Source organism: Mesitornis unicolor, unplaced genomic scaffold (genome assembly GCF_000695765.1).
Source record: "Mesitornis unicolor isolate BGI_N332 unplaced genomic scaffold, ASM69576v1 scaffold13222, whole genome shotgun sequence".
Classification (NCBI taxonomy): Eukaryota; Metazoa; Chordata; class Aves; order Mesitornithiformes; family Mesitornithidae; genus Mesitornis; species Mesitornis unicolor.
In genome coordinates this window covers 36039-53064 of record NW_010167386.1, presented here as the reverse complement: position 1 = coordinate 53064, position 17026 = coordinate 36039, and the positions used below count along the sequence as shown (strand labels likewise).

Genomic DNA, 17026 nt, shown 5'->3' with positions numbered 1-17026 from the left:
TTTACATCATTAAATCCTATATATGTTTAATAAAATGTTTGAAATGTTGCCATTCCTGGTGAGATGCTTGTGATGTAGTTGAAAAGTATTCAGTGTTTTGAAAGAGAAAGTATGATTGCATTTTTGGGAAATAGTTTTCTGATTTAGTAGCTATAATTAGATAAAGTGCTTGAGTGAAAGAGTAGTAGTTTGTAAAATACAAAATAGAAAAAAGACTCCACAAGAATCTCTTCCAGTTTTGATTAACTCATATCTTCTTGTGGTTCAACAATCCAAATTTCCTGAACTTTGGTGAAAGCAGCTGCAGATAGACCACAAGTCTCATTTTTTAGTTTCATTTTCAGCTAAATACATAGAAAACTCATCACAGGGATTTGTCTCATACTGCATTGTTTGATCTTCCATCTGGTCTCTATTGGTGAGATATAGTACGTACATCAGCAAGATATATCACAGTCCAGTGTAGTATGTTTGTTGCTTATTACCTATCAAATAAAAAAATAATAGAGCTCTGTACACTGATGGCTTAAGGTATTTCTGAAAGATAATCAAATAGATTTACAGTTTATTACTCTAATTCTTTTGGCCATTACTATAGTTAAGCCAATTTCAGTCATGTGCTGGAGACCTCATTATAATATGTGCTTACAAAACTGTTTACGAGGCATTGCAGGAAAATTGTAGCTGTTAGAGGTTTATATACTATGGTGAAGGAATGAACTTCCATAAGAGGCTCCAAAACTATTTGTAATGCTGTACAAATCTGACTTTTTAGAAATAATTGGGCAAATTCAGAAATGATTGTGTCTGTTCTTGAAGAGCTGTCAGTACATACTAGGAATAATCTGAATATTCCTAGCAAAAGAGATCTCTTGAGGGTCTTCATTATGGGTACACCTCATTTCTGAATTCAGGCATTCAGTTGGAGGCTAATGCCTAAATATTCAACTAAACTGTGATAGCAATGTCTCTATCTCTATATAGCAGCTTAAAATATGATATATTAAGCATATTTATTCATGTAGCACTTAAGATACTGCCTTTGGGATCTAGCAGCAAAAAATCAGCTACTAGGAAGGAACTCATACTTTTGAAGTGAAAACTTGTGAGAACCTCAAAATTGTTACCAGCTGCCAGCACAATGAAGGAACGTCAAACAATGCAGTACAAATACCAGTGAACTGCTGCCAGTGAAGTGAGACCTTAGGACCTGCAAGGCAGAGCCATGAGGATCACCAGGAGAATTGTATGAAGGATGCTGAAAGAACTTAAATTGTCTAGGGTCATAAAAAGAACAGGGAAAGGAATAGGAGCATTATCAACAAATGCATACAGGAAAAGAAAAAGCACTAGAACAAAGAAGAGCTGTTTAAGCTAAGGAATAGGATTCACACAAGGACATGTGACCATGAATAAATTTACAATGGACATCAAAGCCATTAGAACAGTCAGGTCTCCTATGAGAGTAATGGGGAGATTATTTTTACCTACTTCTATGCTGGAGTACAGTAAGTTTCTGAAAGAAAACTCATAATGCAGCAATGGTTGTCCTCATCAGTTTTATGTTTCTTGGCTTGCAGTAGGCAGGCTAGACTGTCAAGGAAGGCAAGAAGGGATTGCCATGGAATTTGAGGTGCTAGACAATCTTTTGTAGTTAACCACTAAAGATTGTGGCAGTGAAAAGATTTTAAAGGCCTAAGTAATGAGAATTTGCTTTGCTCTTTCTCTGTCAATAAGTGATCTATTCAGTTATTACATCCAAAGTACTTCTGTGGCACTAGCCATATTACACCATGATGCCCAAGGCAGAATACACTGTAGTGCAGCAAATTTGTACTAAGTAACAGCACTTTCCCTTATTTCAATGAGAAGTAAAAGATGTTACCCCACTGCTCCATGAGCCACCCTTGACTATATGCCATTTCACTGACTGTATAACCTAGCACAAAATGGACAGAAGTTTGTGTTTAGATATTGTTCAGATACCTCCTGTGACAGAAGAACTGACACCACTGATTCAGTGTAGAAGCTAATCGGAGTGGAAAGTTTCTTACCCATTTGGTGTTAACCATAGCTGGGCAGAGGAGGAGATGATGTGTAAATTTGTGAAGCCAGAATAGTACCAGAACACTAAAGAGATGTAATCCTCCCAGCATTATAAGGCTACACTGCATACATGCTGAGATGGTGTGTTTTCTCCCCTGCTTCTTGGCTGGCAGAATGCTTGAGCACAAGTGAGATGGAGAAGGTAAGATATGGACCATCACCTTGACTTTCTGCAGGGGTGGGGAGGCAGAGTTTCCTGGAGCTGTAGCATAAAATATGGTAAATGTGTGAGTGCAAAGGTGTGGGGGAGGAGAGAGAGGGAAGAAAGAGAAGTCAGAGAGGGTATTCTGAAGTGGTCCTTTACCCCCTCCTTTATAAACTTGCTCTAGCAGCAAAGGATAAATATGAATCTGGGAAGTACAGGTGTGTGAGGCTGCTTGTTTAGCATATACATTACTTTTACAAAAGAGGAAGGAGTGGATTGGAGAAGAGGCTAAGACAGATATTTGGTACTATTTGACAAGATTTTTGTCCAGTATGGTAACTAGTATGATATACCACTCAGTCCTCTGGCAGCATGGCTTTCAAAACTCTGTAACTTGTGCTTCTGTTATATTTCTAAGATCTGGTCCAGCAGCTGGACTGCTCTACTAAATTTTTTGAATGTAATAAACCTATTACTTGGAGAATATGGGAATTAGAACTTAAAATGAAGAATGTATCTTTTGTGTCTGTAAGATACATATTTGGGAAAGAATCATCTTCTCTCCCTGATAGTCCAACCACTGGCTTGAAAGCAACATGGGCTTGACTTTATCTGTGTTGCACTCTGTAAGTCCTTCAAGGGAAGAGGAAAGTAATTTTTTTTTTCCCCCTAGTCAGGACACCTTCAAAAAGCTTAACTCTTTATACTAAAATCTAGAGAGTTACAATGGACTCTTTTGTAACTTATAAAGCAAACATATATTTTGTACTGAAAATATTTTAGGAGACAATCACCAAGCTTGATCATCAGTGGGCTCTGTTCTGGAGAGAGCAGAGAGCTGAATACATGGTGGAAGCTGAGCATACAAGTCATGTATCCTGAAATGCTCAGAACCTGAACGAATCAAGCATTAATACTGGTCATTGCATAAAGGAATGTGTATATGAACAGAGGCAACATTGAAATCCCTCTTATACAGCAAAAAGCCGTTTTTAGCTTCTTGTTGTAGAAATAGACTAATTGACACAATCTGCAGTAAAGAGAGTGAACTTCACTGAAGGAAAGAAGAGACAAGTCCTACTCTTCTTTAAATAAGTCTGGTGCAAACAGATGAACCTATATATTTACATAACCTCTATTAAAATAGAAAGATCTAGGGCCTGAATTGATGACAGTGTGCTCTCAGATGCTCTTATGTAGTTTGAGTCACCATACAGCCTGCCTTTTTCAGGTTTTGCACCCATACAGGAAGCCTGGAAGAGGGACTGGACCGTGCATACGCGCTCTGCCTGCCTAGCAGGTCTGTGGGGCAAGTCTCAGGCCAGATTCATCAGGGTTTCTCTTTTTCTGCCAAAGCTGAGTTTGGGTAATCAACAAGGCTTAACTGGGAGGACACAGATAGAAAGTAATAGTGTGTCACAGCCCCCTTATAATGCCCACTTGCAGTGGGCATGGAAAGTAGCTGAGGAGACTAAGGGTAAGGCAAACTCAACTCTTACAGTGCATATTACTCAGTATTACATAGATTTTGGATATTACACACTTTTTTCAACCATCTAGTAGCACCCTTACTCCTCTTAAATGAAGCAAACTAAAAGGTCCAATGCATTTTTGCACACTATGTGAATAGAAGCTTTTAGAACCCAAACGGCTTTGATCTTTTACTGGGGCCAAAGCTTTTTCCCCTGTTCTTTTTACAAGAAAATGACCCAGAAATTTTGAACCTAACACAACTAAACTGAGAAAGGAAGGGGTGATGACAGTGAGGTAGAGGAAATTCCTGTAAAGGAAACAAGATTCAACACAGTGCACAGCTAGAGCTAACCACAATTCTTACTGTGTAGAGTAGGATGTGCAGGTTAAGATTTCAAGTTATTTTTTTTTAGCTTCAGATTTTAGCCCTCCCTACCCCATCTGCTTGACAGGTGAGTTGGTTTTATTGTCTTTGAATGTGCTTTTTAAAGTAAATCAGTTTTAATTGCTTGGTCAGACAAAACAGTACTGTCTTAGCAAGTAGCTTCAGTAGATATTTTTTTTTTGCTTTATAGATATGATAGAGGTTTATTCTTCTCCTGTGTTATTATTACTAATTTTACTCCTATAACCAGATTATGTTTACCTTTCCATTAATGTAAGTCCAATACAAGACATAGGAATTGATAGCTCTGACGCTGAAGTGATTTTCATCAGAATCAGAATAGTAGATTGTAAGATTGTGGCATGCCACTCATTACTAGATATCAGAAATATCATGAAACTTGGTGAAGCTCTCAAGAAATTGATTTTGATTTCCTTTGCTTATATTTTTTGTAAATACAAACAAAATGCTATGAAATAGAGATATACTATTTTCTTTTGAGAGTCTAAGAGTTTAAACATAGGCAAAATAACACAGTTATTATTATTTTCTCTTACATTTTTTTACCACAAGAAATTATTCTAAGACCACATTAGTTTCCTTTGTGTATAAGGTACTTTCTAATTAAATGGCATCCCAAATCCCTAGACCAAGGAAATAATAATACGGGTGAGTACATGGCAGGAGAAGGTGGAGTGACTCTTGATAATGCATTGCCCAGAGTAGAGTACTTACTTTTTCTGGCAGATATTGACCAAGATAAAATGAATCACTGAATATATTGAGTCACTGATCACCTTGAGTTCACCTGCAGTGCAAACAGATCTAAATGGTCAGTTTAAGGTTATCCTGTTTCAGGTACCCTCTCCTTTGGTAATCACTCTCTTCCTTTCAAGAACACTTGCAAGACAAGAATTTTTAACTTCACACACTGCCATATTTTTAAGCACTATAAAAATGCAAATTTTCTGAGTTTCTCTAATAAAAGAGGTATCAGTTTGCAAAAAAAAAAAAAAATTGGCAGTGGTGTATTTTCCCATAACTAGTGAAAGACAACAGAAAATTATACAGATTGCTAGCCAACACTACAGCATTCATTAGTTAACACTCCCTTTCACACTTCCCCATTCATGGTGACCTTTTGAATTTGAAGAGGACATTGTTAGCATGGCAGTAAACTGGAGAACAAAGAGATTATACATCATTGGCATTATTAAATGTTTTGTGAATGATCACTTAATGTGATTTCACTACATGTAGTTTGTGTGTCTCAAATTACAGACAAACAGGCAGCTGGGAAGTAAATGCTTCCACTGCTTATATTGTGCCAGGTCAGGCACTCTTCAGGAAGCTTCAGATGGCTTAACAGGTTGAATGAGTCACTGGAAAGGACCAGACCTGTCACAGGGGAGGGCTGTACCATTTGCCGGGGATCAAGAGAGATGGGAGTGAGAAGGATGGAGAAGTAGATGAGACCTTCCCTTTTTTACATCAGTGACCCATTATATCTGCTCACCTGTCCAAGGGACTGCAGCACTGAGTCACACACAAGGCCCTTAAGTCCGTCTTGCTTACTGCCACCAGTATGCCTTGCCATGTGGGCTGTTGGGTGACATAACTCAAAATATCATCCTTTGTATTAATAGGGCTAGAGATACAACCCTAATGAATGTCTTGAGATAGGTCTTTATGATTGTCATAAACTCAGATTCAAGAGTCAGGATCCATTAATCTATGTAAGTTTAGGGTGGGGGGTTGCCGAGTGCTAGTAGGAAACTGTCTCTTTATTCAGATTTACGTATTAGCTTGGTAGTTTCAGGATTATTTTGAAAGATGTATAAGGCCATGACAGTTGACATCAGCCAATTTGTAACAAAGCACCAGGATGGGTTAAGATGAGTTAACCTACTCCCTGTGACCTCTGAGCATAAAAATAGATCATTCCGTCCACTTGCAAGGAATAGAGACGTGCTGAAAAGAATGATGACTAAAGTGCTCCTCTCTACACAGAACAGCTGTCTGGAAAAGTGCAGAGTGGGAGGTATCTGCACTTCTCTTGCAAGCTTAGTGTGCGTGGATGCTCTTTTGCTGCCTGCTTGTGTGAGTCGTGTCTGATTTGCATGAGACGCCCACGGACAAGGGACTTGCCTTTGCCTGATCTTTTATTTTTCTCTCTTGGGCTGACTCAGTGCCTGTCTGGCAGCTGTGCAAATGCAGAGTCACTCTGTGGCCAAAGAAAGAAAGAAAAAAGCTCCTTGAGGTCTCAGTTGCACAATGTGAACATCAGCCTTTACTCACTGAGATCCTGAATCAAGCACGCCAGACATGTCAATCATAGACATTGGATGTGTTCTTACTAAATACTCAAATTAAGTCATGGCTATTGAGTATGCATACTAGACAGCCTCACTTCCCTCTAGCCTTGTGGCTGAGAAGGCTGCAGGACACAGATCAGACCTCTTAGTAGGAGGGGCAAAGCACTTCATACTATAAGGTCTGGAATTTCACATTGGATAGGATGCTGTAATACAGGGATCTGGGTGCAGCTGCATGCTTTGTGGACCTGCTCCCAAATCCCCGATGTGTTCCCAGTCCCAGTTCACAGATGGCATACCACAGAGCTCATACCTTAAGATGGTGTGGATTAGGTCTCTGCTAGGGTCGTTCAAGCAGCGCGTGGCACTGTGATGCAGAAGGGAGGCCTCATACTGCACACGCAGGTAAGTCATGGAGGAGAAGAAGGGGTTTTTAGGTTGCTTTGCTGACCCTAGTGGACGTCTTATGGTATGTCCATTTTAGCTGGTAATAAAGCCCAAAAGAAGCATGTCTTGGGTGAAAAAGTTAGAATCAAAGACCCAGTGTCCACACAGTGCATGCTTTGAGAGTTTTACTTCATAGTTCTACTCCAGTCCCATGGACCTAATGCCATTTGCAGCTGCAGCACATCCTCACATTTGGTTTAATCCCAAAGAAAATCAGTTTACTCTCTCTGAACCTGTTGGCTTTCAAGATACAACAGAATTCCATGGATTTTGATATCACTTACGGCTTTCTCAGTCTGTTACTGATAGTAGTCATTAGTTATGGTTTTCTCAGTCTGTTGCTGATAGTTGTCATTAAAGGGTGATTTTGTTATTTAGCATCTTATCTCTCATCTTAGAGGACAGGTTCCTCTTATAACAGCAGTAGCTGCTGAAAGACCTGCATTTCCACTCCAGATGTGGAGTTCTGCATTGCTGTAGGTATAACTTGGAAATCCATCTATGAACAACGTGATGCAAGATGTATTTAAAGAGACTGTTGCATATTCTTGGAGATCATCTATCCTGTATTTGTGTGAATTTGTATGAGCAGGAAAAATGCTGCAAACCCCATTTTTAAAAAGCACAATATCTAGGAAATGCTGTCTGCTATATCTTACAGAGCTACATAATAAAATATGTAACTGCCTATCTATCTTACTGGAATATTATTTAAAAAAACCACCTGTTTTCCTCTTTTACAGAAAGCAAGATGATTCTTAAAGAAAATGTCTCAGAATATCAACCAAAATTGATAAAGCAAGCCATGCTCACTTTGTGCTGGATCCTAGCATTGTTTGTCAGTGTGACAGAAGTTAGAGAGATTAACTTGCCAGGTGAGAGTCTGCTTTGGTGAGGTTTGGTGTTTGTGGTGCTTTCTGACAGCTGAGAAAAGTGGATTTGCATTTTGCCGTGCCTTCATGAATTTTTCCTGCACCTGTTCATGGTTGTGTCAGGCAAACAGCTGTTTCTAGGCTTTCTTCATGCTTTTTAAGTACTGGTAATACAGTTTACCCTAAATATGATAAAAATTCAGTTTCCTAATGAAAAGAAAAGGGAATATATAAAGGAGAATTTCTGAGAACTGAAGAGAACAAATTAATTGCTTCTGTGACTCCTTGAAGTCTCCAGCAGCTGGTCCAAGCCTTTTGAGGTGGGGGAGAGAAGGAAGAGAAAGGCAAGTTGAGACCAGTATATCAAAGTCTTCCACCCACACAATCTATCTGGAAGAGCTTGATCCAATTCAGTTTGCAGAAAGAAACTGAAACTGCAGAGTCCCACAGGTGGGCAGGCGAGGAACTGAAGATTTCATGCCCTCCCTTCTGCCGAAGTGAAATCCTGCCATACTTTCAAGGGTTACCACATCCTGACTGGCAGGAGGGGTTACGCAGCAAAGTCAGTCAGCCTTTAGAGAATTCAGGGTTAGGATGGGTGACCACAGCTTTCAGAATCCAAAAGTTTGCTTAATTTTACTGACAGTAACTGAAACATAATAGGGGGAAGATTTGAAAGCAGTGAGACAGTAATGCTTGTCAGTCTTACTCTAAATAGGGAGTGTCGTAGGCAGGCTCTGCTTCTTTGGGTTTATGTCAGTCCCTTCTCCATTAATGTGAGGAGAGCTAGAAAAACTGCATCTCCTTTTCTACAGAGTTAAGGTTTAACAGGTTAGCGCCCATGTGAAAATCTTTGGTTCACTAAAAATCATCAGCTATTTTCATGTTAGGATTTTGAAAAAGGCCTAATAAACCTTTTGAAACCTTAGAATAAACTTTTGAGAACCCTGGCAAATTCTACGTTTAAGGAAATAACTTCTCTATTAGCCCAGCATCTGGTCGCATAAAAAATTCTTTAACACAAAAAAGGTAAAGTTGTATTTTTGTAGTATTCCTAATTATTTGTTTTAAACATAATTACAGTATGTTCTTTCAGGTGGTACTGATATCTTATTGTCCTACTTTTCAGGATGTTCCCATGTCGAACCTCAAATACGATATCGTGCGATTAGTGATGAGGAGTTTGTTTTACAATGCGCTTTACCGGGTAGAGATACTACCCATATTTATAAAAACTCACTTCTTAAACAGCATAAAGTGAAATGGTTCTGGCATCAGAAAGGTCAAGAGCCACTGAAGGCTATCAAGGAAAGCTCTAATCTTGTTCTTCAAGGGGATGCACTTCGGTTTAAACCAGTAAGGGACAGTGATTCTGGAGTGTACATCTGTGTGATATGGTATGTAACAGAGCAAAAGGTTTATATTTCTATACAAGAATTAATTGTTTTGTTTTATGTATTAAATGTTTAACTTATTTTTCTGCATCACGCAGGGAAGAAGTCCCATGTCTCAAAATTGTTTTGGAGGTTCAAACAAAGGCTGCAGCAAAATGTTCAGGTTATGACAAAAATACTCTATATCTTCTTGCTGGCACTGGGAATTCAATAACTTGCCCTGGAACAAAATGCTTCAGCCATATAATAAAGCCAGATGTAAAATGGTACAAGGTAAGAGTCTCCTGAGCATTTGAAAAAGCTCAGTGGAGGTATAGCTTTAGGTCTAGTTAATACTCACGTGTCATAGGTTCTTGAACCCTTTTTTGGCAGATAATGCAGACTCAGCAGTTCAATCCAAAAGCAGAATCTCAAATTGTTATGTATTGAGTCTTAAAGTAAAAATTTTGAAGAAATTTGCCACTCCCAAAATATTATTCCATGAAATGGAAGCCTAGAAATGCTTTCTCTTCAGCTAAGAGATTAAAGTAATTGAGAATCAAAATAGGTTCTTTACAAAACTGACATATGATTGAAATTTTAAATTTTAAGTTTTGTTTTGACATTTTAAATTCTGAAAATATGAAATATATCAAAGAAAAAGTGCCATGGTAATCCTATCCAAATATCTTAAAATATAATATAAAACCAGCAATAATAACAACAACAAAAAGGATTTCTAATTCCTTTATATTCTTTTCTTTTCATTAGGATGGTCATCAGATAAAACACAGGAAGAGCAGACAAAGCCTAAAGCTTAAGCATAATGAAATCTACTTGAATCCAACCTATGACAAAGATGCTGGAACGTATGTGTGTGATTACACTCTATATGACAACACTACCAAGTGGACAATGAGAACAGCAGTAACAGTAGAAGTCATTGGTGAGTAATATAATAACTCAGAATAAAATAACTGAAGTAAAGGTATTTCTCTTTCCTACCCCATTTATGTCTTTTGCTTAGGCTCTTGTTCCAAAAAAAAGCATAAACTGAATTAGCAACGCAATCATTAAAATTCTCTTCCAAGTATTCTGAGGACATCCTGGGACATTGACTAGAACCTCCAATGTTAACCTCTAACATGCAATGCCATCATTTTCAAGATCTAATTTTGCCTTGGATTTACTGTAGTTCCTAACAGTGGGGATCAAATCTACAAAAGTATTTAGATCTCTTGATCTGGGAGTAGAATTCATGAAACACCAACTGGTGACAGTGTTCTCCATGTATGGGAAGTGTTAGGAAGTTATTCACATACTAGGAGGAAGGAGTGCTAATCCTGCATGGGAAATGTGGACAAAAGCAGAGTATCTCAATCCTACCTCTGTCCCTGAAGTAGAGGCTTATGTGAAAGTCGGAGTTAGATAAAAAAAGGATTGTCCCTTGTGGCATGGATGAGGCCTTTATTTTTTTCACTTGAGAGTGACGGGGAAGGAAATAGAAGACCTGTGAGCAATCTAACAAACAAACAAGCCATTTGTTGTTGCATGAGCTGTTTGCGGGAAAGCATCACTGTCTGCATAACCTGTTCTTTTAGGCTTTGTATGCATTACTAAATAAAACTGGCCAGAACTCTATGGCACAGTGATATGGCATGTCCTCATTCAAAGCACTCAAATCATGGTGACGTTTTCCATAATATTTACTGCCCTCTGGTGCCCTTCAGGTGAAGCCCAGATATTGCCTGGCAGAGTGCATGTCAGCACTGTGCAAGGGAGGATACTAGCAACTCAGGATCAGGGACAAGAGAAGCTCTGTTTAGTTTGCTAAAAGAGAGATATAGATTTGCTTTCTCCAGATATCTGTGGTTGAGTGTTTTAAGATGTTCTCATCAGACACTCCAGTCACTCCAGTCAAATTCCATGGTCTAGTGAGGACAGCACTCCTCTGAAATAGCTGGTGTCTTTTTTGCAGGCGTTTGATACATTTGATACTAAGATGTCATGGCAAAAATCTATACACTCCATCAGGACAAGGCCTGGAAACCACATTTCACCAACTTTTGAGACCTCTATGTGCTGGGCTGCAAAGTCTTTCACTTTTCTCTCTGGCTATATTCCCACAATATTTTCCAAGCAGGCATGGACTAGCTCTGCTTTTACTCTGATCTGACTGAACCTGAACTAATACACTGTGCTTCTCAGTTCTTATTCCTCACCTCATAGCACAGTCAGAAAAACACTTGAAAGGTGCCATATACGTATCTACTCCTCCTGAACCTTGCACACATTTCTCTGCTGTGGTTTGGTGTCGTGTGGCATCATTTCCTGCAGTATGGGACTTTCTTAGAATGTCAGAGCTGTGGGTTTTAGCCCCTTCAGGCTGTTTTTCCGGAGCTGGGTAATTGCTTAGTAGATTGTACCAACTGTGGGCGTTATTATCTGTGTCCTTTGACAGCCCTTGTTTTGAAAAAAAGCATGGTTATTTTAATGCAAGTACCTGTGTTTATGAATGAGGTGTGTGTGCTATATGTGTGCTTACCGAGCATGGGACTTAATGGGCTTGGCAGGGAACTGATATAAGGGTTTAGTTCTTCAGGGAGTCTTGCAAGGGAAGGCTCTAATTTCTGAATCCTAAATAACCTTATGCGCAGGCTAGATGCTGAGCTCCTCAGCTCATGTAAGATGGCAATGCCTCAGAGTAACTGAGATAGCAGATCTTTAAGTAGCTACAGAAGTTCTGTGGTCAAAACTCCCTCATCTGTGCACTCTCAGACATCTCAATGACTGTAAATCATCCTCTTGAACTTAGGTGTCTAAATTCCACTTAACATTTGAGAAAAAAAATTCTGTAAGATATTGTGTCTGGTCTTCTGCATTGATTATAGCATTATAGATATTAACAGTATTCCTGTTAATTGCAGCAAAAAACACTATCCATCCACCAAACTTCTTGTATCCCAATGGTGTAGTGATCCTCGAAGCAGAGCTTGGTAAGTTTTGATTTCTTATCTGAAAGTGAAAGAAAATGTTTAAATGATGTATTGATAGATAATGATAGGTCTTGATAAAGCAAAACAGCTTTGCTTTCTAGGAGTATGAGAATTTTATATAAAATGTAGTTTTTTTCTTGACGTATGTCTTTGTGGATATTAAAGGAAGCAACATGTGTTATACAGATTCCAGGCTATTTAAAAGAAAAATATTCTGGTGAGCTCCATGCATGGTTTTCCTGTGCTAATTTGTTCCAGGAAAGCCACTTGAACTGGAATGCCGTGTACAGTTTGGGTTTGAAAATGTTTCTTCTTTGAGGATAACATGGAAGAGAAAGAACAAAGAAAATATAAATGAGAAATTGAATCAGGAAACAAGGTAAGAAAAAAACCAAGTATTTTGATTACTACTACAGTCAACAACTTTATAAATCCTTTTACAACAGCTTTACTAAATATGTTTTTCTGGATGAAATTCAGAAGGCCCTGTTCTTCAACATATTAATGTATATGTCCATGAGCATGTGACAGGCATATGCATTTCATATACAGAAGCACGTATTGATGGCCATAAAGTTAAGAACTCAAACTTTCTGTGCAATCTTAACTCTTCTTCCTAAAGCTTTAGCTCATGGACAGGTTCAACATGAATGGTGCTTGGTTGCCTGTGCCTGCATCAGCTGTTTTCAAGTGTTCCCTCTGTTGTGCCTTTCTAGCAACTCACACAATCTGTCTTTGGAAGCTGCCTCCAAGCGGAGAATAAACCAGATCAGGAAAACAGTACCGTTGACATTGAAAGGAGTTTGGGTGCCTCTTGATGTCGGAGTGTGTTCATTGAGTCAGTTGGAGGACTCACAGCACTCAATTTCAGGACTCTGATTCTGGCAAGAATTAACCAGACCCTACAGAGAAGCAACATGTAGGGGAAAGGTTTCCTGTGACTTGAGGACAACCCAAATTGTCACCATGCTTCCCTTTCCTTCCTGTACTTCCCTGTCTCATTCACTTATGCGGTGTCCAACTTGAGCAGGAAACATAGTGGAGGCAACACAGGCAAGTTTGGCTTTCTCACTGCACAGCCCTGAGTTATCTTCATTGGAAAACTTCTGTACACCAGGGGAAGCGAAAGTCCTGCTGCCACTGCTAAAATCAAGTTCTTAATAGGAGTCATATGGGAAAAAAATAACAAATGATGATATCACACACACATATGCACACACTCATGAGGTAGACTAGAAATTGAATTTTCCTCACTTCTGAATGTTTAGCTTTGCAATGTTCTTCTTACCAAGTTTTTAGCTTTTTGCATGCGTACAAATTATGTTTGTTTATTTTTTTTAAATCCAAATGATTAAAACATTCCCAATAGACTTTCAGTACAGGTTGAATCCTTGCCCATGCTCATGCCTGTCTATCTTGACGTAGCAGAGGTAGGGCTATGGTACACTGTCATTCTGCAGTGGCATGATGTGAGGCGCCTTTGGGACCCCCCAGAGATGCCTGTACTTGTGGCTTTCAAAGAGAAATGCTGAGACTCAGAAACCCACGCTCTTGAGTGGTTGCAGACACACATCTGTTCCCCTCAACCCTTGCTCAGCCCCAAAGGGATTCCTGTTACCTCTTCATTTCCTGTACTTCCATCCCTTATATCTGTCTTATTCTGTGTGCTTCCTGTCCTTGAGCTTTTTGCCCCTGTGCAAAAGACTGTGCTTCTCAGGCTTTTTGCCCAGCTAGTCCCCTCTTAGGGCTTCTTTTTGAAGTTTCATTTCCCCCACCTCCCATTTTAGAAAAACACAGATAATCTTACAGAAGTCAAAGGGGGTTATATATTTTAAAATAGGCAAGTGCTTAAGCATTTTGCTGATTTGATGACTTAAGAATAAACTTTTCAGTCTGCAGACCTTTGATATTAGTATTTTCTCACAATGTAAAAACCAAACAGAAGTTCCAAACCAGAATAGTATCCTGCTGTTAAAAGTTCAAGCTACATGTGAAGAAGCTGCAAACTCCTCTTTCTTTGTATTTAAGGCATTTGAGAATTGTGTGAATGAACAGCAAAGATATAATGCAAATAGATATTTTTTTTCTCTTTAGTGTTTGTACAAAAGGTTTAAAGGGATACACACTGCTTCATGTTGCAAAACTGAAAGAAGTTACCGAAAGGGACCTCAGAAGCAACTTCACGTGCTTTGCTGAGAATTCAGTGGGGAATGCCACCGCTGTGATCCAGCTGAAAAGAAAGCAGAGAGGTAAAACTATCGATGGATGACTATTTGTCCTTGAAGACATATCCAGATTTACTCACTGCTACAAATTCATTCCTCGCTGATACTGGGTTTTTTAGCCAGCTGCAGAGGTTTCTTGAAGCTGGATGGGAAAAGCTTGATTTGTCAGATGTCTAGAAAGGCACATTATTTTGAGGACTACTCAGAAGGATGGGGGTACCTGGGGACTTACTGCAGACAGGTGGGCCAAGTGGAAGCTGGAGAGTAACTGGGAGGAAGAAGAGAGTAGCATCTCTGAGAATTAATAGGCAATCTGCTAAACTGAAGCAGAGCAGCTGTTGAAAGCAATAGTGATTTCCATAGAACACTTCTGTTTGTTTCCCCTGTCCTTAGCATGCACATTTCTAAGAAGTTACCATAACTGATATGAATGTGGTAGCCTTTCAAGCAAAGGTCAAAAACAGAATCAATGTGGAAATTTAACTGTTGAACCATAGTTCAAAGTGAAGATTCATCATTGGAGTGGCACAGGAAGTCTCCAGCAGGGCTCTATGTGTAGCTATGTGTATGCTGATGTGACTTTTCCATCTCAAGCCGTGAATTCTTTCAGCACTGCTGAGTGTACCACAGAGTGTTTTCTCTGTGCCTTCCATCACAGATTGGTTTTTCATACCTTCAAGGAGATACCATTCAAAAAATGTCCCTGATGGTAGACTGAAACTCTATGTTAAGGTAAATGAATTCCTGACTTCCCTAAAGATTGCCAGCAGGACAAGAATGAAGATTGTGAGATGGTTTGCCCCCATTCCTGGACTGAGTTTTTCATCTAAGTGTCAACAGTATTTTGGAAAGCCTGAGTTATGATAGACTCTTTTCTTTCTACAGTGTTTCTTTTATACGTACTATACAGTGCCATTTCTACTCTATTTGCATTCCTTTTATGCACTGCCTTGATTTACCAGCACTGGATTGAAATAGTGCTGATGTACAGAAGTTATCTTGTCCACAATGAAACTACAGGAGGTAAGAAACATTGTACACTATTAATTTTATCCAGTTTTTCTACTGCCTTTTGTCATGTGGGTTAATCTGGTGTGAATTAACCATTTAACAGGCTGTTAAAGCTAGCAAAATGCTCAGTGGATTCAGATGAAAAAAAGCCAAGCAATGGGGAAGAAACATTTAACACCAACTGAAATGTTAGAGTTAACTTTTTACAAGATCCCTAATTTACCCATGGCAGATTAGACTAGGAAGTTGAATTCTGGCAGTCTCTTTTCAGGGAATAATAAAGCATCTCCAACATTTTAACCTCATTCTCCCAAAGTGTTCTACAGAACCTGTGGACAAGAATCAAATGTTCTTGCAGAAATAAGTGAAGGACTCCAGAGCCTATTGTATTTTTCACCCAAAGCCAAATAATTTCTCAGAAGAATAAACAAATGAGAGAAATAAAATTATATAGTGCACCAACTGAGAAGTGTACATTTGGAAAACATTCATATTTCCTTTCTAACAAATATGTTTAGCAGCTTGACATTTACACCACAGTGATCAGCTTCTGATATTACAAATCTCTCCAGTAGTATTGTCCCATCATCTCAGCTAAAATGGGCCTACAACATAGTAGGCAGTGTAAAAATATATCAGAAATTACAGTCCCTTCTTCAAAGAACTTAATATATAATTTTCTTACATGAATTGAAAGAAAACTGCTAGTATGTGCCCAAGGAAATTTTTCTAAAAATTCTTGAATCTTTATGCAGCTTGAGATATAGGCGTCGGAGTCTGCTTTTGTGTTTGCATGTGTAGATGTAGACTATATGTGACTGAGAAACAACTGTATCTAGATATCTATAAATACATCTGTAGTGAGACAACTGCCCTTTTGGAAAGCATTTTTGTGAGCCCTAAGGCAGCTGTCAAAAGCGATTTGGGAAATCACTCAAAATTTCCCCTCTATTTGGTAACAAATTGATTTAAGAACCTCTGGAAAGTCCCCTTAGAGCTCACCTTGTAAGTAAGTAGGACAGAGACAGACCTGCCAAGATTTGTGTATTGATCCCAAGCTGGGAGGAGTGGCTGACACGCCAGAGGGCTGTCCTGCCATCCAGCAAGATCTGGACAGGCTGGAGAGTTGGGCAGGGAATAATTTAATGAAATATAACAAGGGGAAGTGCAGAGTCCTGCATCTGGGCAGGAACAACCCCAGGTTCCAGTATAAATTGGGGAATGACCTGTTGGAGAGCAGTGTAGGGGAAAGGGAGCTGGGGGTCCTGGTGGACAGCAGGATGACCATGAGCCAGCACTGTGCCCTTGTGGCCAAGAAGGCCAATGGCATCCTGGAGTGTATCAGGAGGGAGATGGTTAGCAGGTCAAGAGAGGTTCTCCTCCCCCTCTACTCTGCCCTGGTGAGACCGCATCTGGAATATTGTGTCCAGTTCTGGGCCCCTCAGTTTAAGAAGGACAGGGAACTGCTGGAGGGAGTCCAGCGTAGGGCTACAAAGATGATCAAGGGAGTGGAGCATCTCCCTTATGAGGAGCGGCTGAGGGAGCTGGGGCTCTTTAGTTTGCAGAAGAGGAGACTGAGGGGAGACCTCATTCATGTTCATAAATATTTAAAGGGTGAGTGTCACGAGGATGGAGCCAGGCTCTTCTCGGTGACAAACAATGATAGGACAAGGGGTAA

The 17026-nt window shown here is 39.5% G+C and overlaps 1 protein-coding gene across 1 annotated transcript in view; it reads left to right on the top strand.

The window, feature by feature from the left end:
- Positions 1-6836: 6836 nt before the first annotated feature.
- Positions 6837-17026, top strand: part of IL18RAP (interleukin 18 receptor accessory protein) — a 14461-nt gene continuing 4271 nt past the window's right edge. The window contains exons 1-9 of the mRNA XM_010178684.1: positions 6837-6893; positions 7605-7746; positions 8873-9140; positions 9236-9410; positions 9888-10062; positions 12044-12112; positions 12371-12491; positions 14207-14361; positions 15223-15360. Of these exons, the coding sequence (XP_010176986.1) occupies positions 6837-6893; positions 7605-7746; positions 8873-9140; positions 9236-9410; positions 9888-10062; positions 12044-12112; positions 12371-12491; positions 14207-14361; positions 15223-15360 (1300 nt within the window). The remainder of the gene's footprint in view (positions 6894-7604; positions 7747-8872; positions 9141-9235; positions 9411-9887; positions 10063-12043; positions 12113-12370; positions 12492-14206; positions 14362-15222; positions 15361-17026) is intronic.